The sequence below is a fragment of the Malus domestica genome, chromosome 12 (genome assembly GCF_042453785.1).
Source record: "Malus domestica chromosome 12, GDT2T_hap1".
Taxonomy (NCBI): domain Eukaryota; kingdom Viridiplantae; phylum Streptophyta; class Magnoliopsida; order Rosales; family Rosaceae; genus Malus; species Malus domestica.
Genome location: NC_091672.1, coordinates 24,590,711 through 24,599,099, shown reverse-complemented (window position 1 = coordinate 24,599,099; position 8,389 = coordinate 24,590,711). Strand labels below are relative to the sequence as shown.

The following is an 8,389-nucleotide window of genomic DNA, read 5'->3' as shown; positions in this document are numbered from 1 at the left end:
TTTTGAATAAAAATTTATACTAATCCTTGAATAGCCAAGCATTGCTCATTGAAAAATAGCAAGTTTTCTTTGACGCCCAGTCTCTCTTATAAAACAAAATCAATTTGTCCTAGATACTTAAGTGTTGTTAGAACCTAGCTTTATAGTTAGGGCCCTTCCTGAGCAAGGGTGGGAAGGTCGACCGCTCAAGGCCTTAAATTTTATATATATATATATATATATATATATATATATATATATATATATATATATTAGTATACATATTTAAAAGAGAACTATTATTGACATTTTAAATTGTGCATTTCAAAATTTCTATATTTAAAAATAAAATTATTCTTATGAGGAATGTGCAATCAAATTTTTGAAGTGTTAATATATATAACAATAGTGTACATAAAAAATATTGTTTCTTCCAAGAAGACAACGGTGGCATAGGAGCTCAAACAAGCTATATATATTGACAAAACGAAAAAAAAATAAAATTATATCTTCCCAAACCTATCGTGCAAACAACAATATTCCGTCTTTTTTATTTCCTTTCTGTCCTTCTTGTTGAGGAAAAAAATTAAAGTACATAATTCTAACTTAAGTGTTGGAAAGATAAGACAAGTAAACAAATTACTTGTATTACACTTATAAAATATTACAATTAGGGATGGGCAATGTTCGGTTTGGTACGGTTTTAAGTGAAACCAAAATTGAAACTGCAATTTTTTGCGGTTCGGTTTGGTGCCGTTTTGAAGTCAAAACCGAAATAAAACAAAACTGTTTGGTTCGGTTATGTGCAGTTTCAAACAGTTTTGGTTCAGTTTCAAACCATTTACATACAAAATGAAAATAAATTCTATTTTCAACCAGAATAAACCATTTTTTTTTTACAAATTAAGGTACCCTTGTCAATATCTATTACCATTTCACATTCATCACCCAAAAACCAATATTGAAGCCTTCAATACCTTGCCCAAGATCCACCATCGACGCCTAAGAAAAGTAATAATCGCCCAAACAAAGTAATTGAGGACAAAAAACATACATATCTAAATTTGATTTACATGCACACACATGAACTAATATTATGATAATGCTTTGTCCCCAATATTATGTAAAATGTTTTGTCCCCAATGCCAAATGAGACCGAGAGTAGCAGTGAGCAGGAAACAACTAATTAAATGTACAAAGTGTAACAAACAACTAATTAATATTTGTGGTGTGGTTTGGTTTCGGTGCGGTTTTCAAAAGTCAAAACCGAAACCAAACCGTTTTTCTACATTGCGGTTCGGTTTCGAACCAAAACCGTTTCAAAACCACAAAACCAAGTTGTTCGGTGAGATTCGATTTGGTTCGTGTTTCGGTTTCAATTTTGCTAGAACTTTCTAGCTACTAATCATGCATTGCCACCGATATATGGCTTTGCAAATTGGTCTCATATTTTCCTATTTATAGTCTTTCTAGAAACTACTTTAGCTTTATATATTTCTGTATGCACCGCCACTTCTTGCATACTTAAACTAGAAAAATCTAGTTCATTGCACCTGGACAAAATGCAAGTCTTCCAGAAGCTCTGTCTTCTAGACTTGCTGCTAGTAGAATTCAAACACCAATTGGACTGATGTTGATTTCAACACTTCTCAATCTCGCTTCAAATATTTATAGGTTCCTAACCTAGTTTTAGTTCTTTCATAACATAAGAAACTAAAAAAGAAGTAATACGATTGAAGTTGATGAGTCGACCATGACACATGAAAGGTTAAATGAATTGACAATTTTGTGCTTTGTAATTGTAAATGCTTGATTTTGAAAAATGCGTGACAATGATATGGATGATTTAAGAAATATTTTCTAACATGCGTGGGTGTATTGTACTCTATGAACAACAAATTTTCACCTCAGTATCCTCAGTGGAATAGTCAACGAGTAAAAAATTAGCAGTTGAGATTGGTAAATATTATATTGCACATTCTCTCTGTCTGTCTGTCTCTCTCTCTCTCTCTCTCAATTTCTGTCTAGCTTTCTAAACAGGAGTAAAAAAATTAGCAGTTGAGATTGGTAAATATTATATTGCACATTCTCTCTCTCTCTCTCTCTCAATTTCTGTCTAGCTTTCTAAACAGGATTAGAATCTTTTTCAGATTCTAGGGTAATTATGATTTTTGTAATTTTTTCCCAAACCGACCCATAAGCGCCGTACCTTTCCACTGTTCAAGATGGCTGCAAATCCTAAAATAATTTTCCATCCTTCACTAATTTTCAACAGAAAAAATTGGAAGTGTTTCAATTTGTTTCCAACTTTTAGGATAGTGAGAAGAACAAGAATGGTGCGTATCTCATTAAAATGATTGATCCCATCTCTTAGTAATTATAATTAGTACATAATAAATATATGTTAATAATTCAATATCAGTTCAAGTGTAGCGAACTAGGGAACTAACGAAATAGAAATATCAGAAGCGAGAATACTAGCATGAGTAACGAGAAATCCTTTGAACTTTGAAGTCTTGCCGTTGAATTATGTAAAGCATTTTAACCAGAGTATAAGATTTTGTTGGTGGATTTTTTCCTAATATTTATTGGCAACTCACACGCAAGGTTGGGTAAGATGGTGGGTCAGAATAAGGAAAAGTTCATCATTGAGATTCGTGAAAAGCCGAAGAAAAATCGAGTTCTGGAAGCTTTTAAATGGACCGACTCTTCCGGGCAATTTTATCTCCGATTACGGCCAAAGGTAAGATCTCTAACCATCATATTTGGATTGCTCTTGTTGAATAGATGATTTTTCATATATGGATCGTTGAATTTAATTGAGAAATGAGTGAGTTATGCGCATTTGGATACCCTAATATTCTAATTCATATAATATTCTATAATTCTTTTATTTCTCCTCCTCCTCATTTCATTTGACCGGTAACTTGTCAAAGCTATTAAATATAGCCGTCAAGATACACGGAGAATATTCCGTTGTCGAATATATTAAATTACTTTGTTATGGTTCTCCGTCATTATTATTAACACTTTAAAATTTTATTCTACATATTTTTTACTTTTATTATTATTAATATTTTAAAATTTCAAATGCAACATAAGATTTTTTGAATGATAATAACAATTAATAATAATTATTTTCACTTTTCATAGAAATTAAAAAACCAAGAGGTACATATCAACTTGACTACAATTTCAAATTGTCAAAAGCAACTACAACCAAGAGGCACTTCTCCCTTTTCAAGAGTGGGCACACATATCAACTTGCAACTTGTTTTGGGACAGAAATAAGGACAAGGAATGTCTGCCCTCCACTTCTGGTGCCTTCCAGTACCCTCCTGTTTGTGTGGTCACGGTTAAACCTCGTCAACATTTTATATTACTATTTATTTTTGTCTTATTATATCTATAAAAAAAATATATAAAATGTTGACGTGGCTTAACTGTGACCACACAAAACAAGAGGGCACTGGAAGTGGAGGGCAGACAATCCTTGTCCTAGAAATAAATAGGAAGATAATTGTTATCTATACTATACCTACCAACACGATTTGATGGAAACTAATTAACTGGTAAACAAATTACTCTAAATTAATCAACAATAGAATTGTCTTCACCTATTCAGATAATTATCTCAAATTAGGGTCCCCGATGTATAAGATATTTCCTTTATTTGGGACTTTAATGAAAAAACAAAATAACTTTTTATTAACCAGAAAAAACACCTAATTATTTTATTTAATAAAAAAAACTTAAATTTTAATAAAAAAAGCTTAAACTTGGAACCGGATCTCCTCCTGAACTTAGTGTATTGAGCGTCCTGAGCAAGGGATCCGGATCGTTGAAATTTGATCCAATGACTACAAACAGGAGGTTCCTCTAAAAGTTATAATATTGTAACCGTTGGATCAAATTTTAACGATCCGGATCCTTTACTCAGGGGTCAGTATACTAATCTCAGGAGGGAGGGGATCCGGTTCCCTTAAACTTTGATGGAAAGAATAAAAGTTAACACAATAATAAAAAAGGAATTTTAACGAAAAGCTCCCGGTATTGTTCATTTTAACGAAAAAATCATATTTTTACATTAAAAAATCAATATTAATACTATTTACTTTACCCTTTATTTTATCATTGTCGTTAAAACTCAAAAATTTTAAACATTTTTCATTAGTTTTCTTAATAAAAACCGAGTTCCAAAGGAGACCTGTTCACATACCTGCCACTCTCTTGCGTTTGTGTTGTAGTTTGAACTAAAGGACACCTGTTCACATACCTGCCACCTCAAGCTGAAAAATGAGATCTTAGATAGCGGGAATGCCACCACGTGAACAACCACAAACCCCCATCACTTTAATGGCAAAAATTTAACACCAAAACCACCATCAAACATTCCTCTCGTATCCACGAACCGGATTCGTGAAAGGCCGAAGAAAAACCGAGTTCTAGAAGCTTTTAAATGGACCGAGGTAAGGTCTCTAACCATCATATTTGGATGCCTCTCGTTGAATAGATGAATTTTCATATATGGATCGTTGAATTTTCATATATGGATCATTTGAAATTCACCCAGAAACCGGCGAAAAATTCCAGAAACCGATGAGTTTTCCGGCGGGTAATAATATTATTTTTATCATAAGTTTATATTTAAAGTTTTCATAATATTCTATAATTCTTTTCTTTCTCCTCCTCTTCATTTCATTCGACTGATAATTAATATTTCATTGTTCGAGCCATTAAATATATTATTTTGACTCGTGTCAATCTTCTTGTGATACGCCACCATCTTAGCAATCAGCATTCCACGTGCCCGCCTCTTTTTTCATTCATAGCTCCCAAAGCCCTCAAAATCAAAGGACCCATTAAAACTGTGGCCGCTCCTTTGACAACATCCTGGGCGGGCTCCGTGAACATGGGACTCTTATTCATGTTGATCGTTTTAGGCCTTTTTTGCACAGAATCAAGGCTAGTTTCTGGCGATCTCGGCACAGCAACTTCTTACGGTCCTCCTTATATGCGTAAGTAAACAACTTATTCATCTCAACGCAATGATTACTGTATTGTTGTGATTGCCTTGATCACAATTACGGGGTTTAAATGGTTTTAAGTGAGTAATTCATGTCTAGTTAGTTGCAGGGGCATTGAGAATTAACTGGATCATGCCAATGACAATTAGCTTTTCTTATGCCATTATTGTAATTGTTGTGCAGCAACAACATGCTTTGGGAGTAGGCCAGACCAGTTCCCTCCGATGTACCTTTTTGCGGCGGTGAGTGAAGGGTTGTGGGACGGTGGTTCTGCGTGTGGAAGGCTCTATAAAATTAGGTGCCTGAGTGGACGTAATATGCCCTGCAAGGGTGGTGCTACTGTGGAGGTGAAGGTGGTGGACCTTTGCCGTCAATCTCCGTGCCCTTCTACCATTGCCATGTCAACCAATGCTTTTGCAGCCATCTCAAACTCATCTTCTACACAAATCAACATCGAATATCTTCAGTAAATACCTATCCAAACTTTCTACTCTCTTATACTTCTAATGTTGGTTTCCTTATATCTATATACGTATAAATATATATATATATATATATATACACACACACATATACACACTAATATACATGTCGATGGTTTGATAAGTGCAGGATATGAAATCAGCTGAACCAGATCTATGCTGATCACATACAGCCGAGGATATTTCTCAAAGAACTCTCTCCGATGGCCAACGCTTCTAAATCTTAAAACTTAGCTCTCATCCTTCAACTGTATTATATAATAATGGTCGATAATACTTTCAACTGTATTATCTCATACTTCAACTGTATTAAATAGGATGTTTTTTCATATGTTTAATCTTTTATTGTTGCCTTGTTGGTACTGAAATCTGTTAAAATTGTAAGTGGTTTTTCCAGAATGACTTCCCACATACCAAACAACTTATATTAATTCCTTGAAGTGGTTTTATGCTTCGGTTTTCCTTCCACACCATAGTTTTCAATTGCATTGATAACTAGATGTTGCTTATACTTTTGAGTTAGTTTTTTCATCTTTCCTTTTGGCTGTACTGTTCATGCTCTAGGTGAGAGTGTTGTAACTTGTAAGCTTATTTCCTTGTTAGTGAAAGTTGATTCATCTTCACTGAGTTCCGTTCTTTCTCTTCACTGTTGGTTGTAAATTTGGTGTCTGCACTAACTGTGAAGCAATACTCTTGGAGTTTGGAATATATTGTCTAGACATGTCTTAGTCTCAAATTTATAGCTTCCGTACAATTAATTTGAAAACAGAACGGTCCTGGGTTTGTGAATTTCGAGTCTTGATTTGTCATACAATAGCTTGTTGATTACTTATTCTAATACTAGTTCCTCTTATTCTTCCTTCCCTCAACTTACGACATTGAAATTGTCTTCTGGAAAGTTGAGAACATTTCCTGATTTCTTGAGAAATCAATCAAAATTAAGCACTTTGGACCTTTCAGCAAACCTGATTCATGGTGAAATAACCAACTGGATTTGGAAGTTCAGTAGGCTTAGTCAACTAAATCTTTCTTGCAACTCTCTGGTAATCTACCAGGTCCTGTGGTGCTGGCATATCAAATTGAGCTTTCTCAACTGATTCCGATGGCTGTATTGGCAGCAAAGAATCCTGACCAACTCCAACCAATTCTCTCTGTGGAAAAAAGGGAAGCATGTTGTATTCCCATCCTCCATTGCATTGGTGGTGAAGGTGGCAATGGTGGCATGTCTTCCAGATTGACCACAGTAGCTTCAGGGACCAGGACTGATCTAGGAAGGGTAGAATCTAATGGTTCCAGTGTTTGCTTCATAACTTCAAGTTCCTGGCCTAATGGTAACTGATGTTAAAGCTTGGCTTGGAAGATATTCAGGATGAGATTCCGGAGAAGCATCCCAGCATACTTCCTGTTTGATGTGCTCCGCAAATGGTAACTGGTTGGATTGACTCCATATGGTTTTGAGACCCTGTGTCCGTGAAGCATCCTGCTGCTGGTGTTAGGCAAGTGTCTGTGGAGCATCCCGCTGCTATGTTAAGCCATGTGCCTGCCAGTCATCCTGTTGATCTATCAGACCATGTATCTATCCTTGCTTGTTGAAGCAGATGTCCTCCTTGTGTGTTCTTGTTTTTCGATCCAACCTTTTTTATGGACGCGTTGGATGTCACAAAACCAGTGGTACCTGGACAAAGCTTCAAAGACATAGCTCGCAACAATTTTGGTGGTGAATTACCAGGAAGATGCTTGAGAACCTGGCAAGCAATGATGGCTGGCGAAGATGATACCAAGTAAAAAATTAATCACATACAATTTGAAGTTCTAAAGTTCAGTCAGGTATACTATCAGGATGCTATAATAGTTCCCAATAAAGGACTGGAAATGGGCTGGTAAAGATTCTGTTTTCAGCTACATTGACATCTCAAGCAACAAGTTTAGTGGAGTGGGTTATGGGGTGGGAGGAGTTATTCTTCATATTTTATTCTTTAATTTTTACTTTGTTCGTGTGATACGTTCATATAATCATAAACCCCTAAATGCCGGCGAGGACTTTCATCAAACATGTGGTGAGCAATTAAACGAGTACACCAAATAAGCAGCTAAAAGTGCAAATTTTTAGGCTCTCTCTCTCTTCCTTCAAAACGTGGTGCGCAGCATGGCAAAGTGTTGAAACTTGTTCTATCTTCCGAACTACATATGAATAGAAAATTTTTGGTTAATTAAAAGAGAGTAAAGACTATTTAGTCTCTTATTACAACAAAAAAAGGTAAGGGTGAAATCATAATTGCACAAAATAAAATTTGCTTTTTTTTGTTTAAGCCTCATCTACAATTGATTTTAATACCTCTAATTATTAAAAAATAAAAAAATAAAAAAAATAACCTTCTCTCCCTCTCTCCAGTTCTACGTTCTCTCTCATTTTTCCCTCTCTCATTCAATTTTAAAAACAAAAAAAAAAAATTTCACACACTTTGTGGTCATGTACTAGTTTTTCTAACAAACGATATTGTCCATACTAAGAGGGTGAGCTTACCTTCATAATGATGCTATAATGTGTTTCAAGTTCGCTTTTGGCAGGAATCAAATCTAAAAACTTTCTCATAAAAATGAAGAGCAACAACAATAACCGTATTACAAAGTGACAATTGTCGGAACCTGTTAGATTTGCTACGCGTACGGTTCCTGCCCGTGGGTCTTGCGACGGAGTCGTTGTTGGACCTTAAACCGTTAAAACGAACCACTGTTTGGGCCATATAAAATGCATCTGAGCTTACTATAAGCCCAATGGGCAGTTGGAAAAAATCGGTAAAAGCAATTTTGCCTAAAAAAAAAAGAAAAACATTTCGGTTAGGTAAAAATATTTTTAATATTAGGAATCAATCATGTTTATTCTTTACTTCATATATGATT

The 8,389-nt window shown here is 35.0% G+C and overlaps 1 protein-coding gene across 5 annotated transcripts; it reads left to right on the top strand.

The window, feature by feature from the left end:
• The first annotated feature begins 4,192 nt into the window (after positions 1-4,192).
• Positions 4,193-5,880, top strand: LOC103450682 (EG45-like domain containing protein). Of its 5 annotated transcripts, none has more exons than XM_070808970.1 (5): positions 4,300-4,448; positions 4,553-4,594; positions 4,938-4,997; positions 5,190-5,472; positions 5,619-5,880. In XM_070808970.1, exons 1-5 carry the CDS (start codon positions 4,439-4,441, stop codon positions 5,623-5,625), a joined length of 402 nt encoding a protein of 133 aa, XP_070665071.1. In that variant the 5' UTR covers positions 4,300-4,438; the 3' UTR covers positions 5,626-5,880. The 5 variants fall into 5 exon arrangements, with proteins under 5 accessions (XP_070665073.1, XP_008388276.1, XP_070665072.1 ...); XM_070808969.1 differs by having other exon boundaries at positions 5,614-5,880; XM_070808972.1 differs by lacking the exon at positions 4,553-4,594 and having other exon boundaries at positions 4,193-4,448.
• The last annotated feature ends 2,509 nt before the right edge of the window (positions 5,881-8,389 follow it).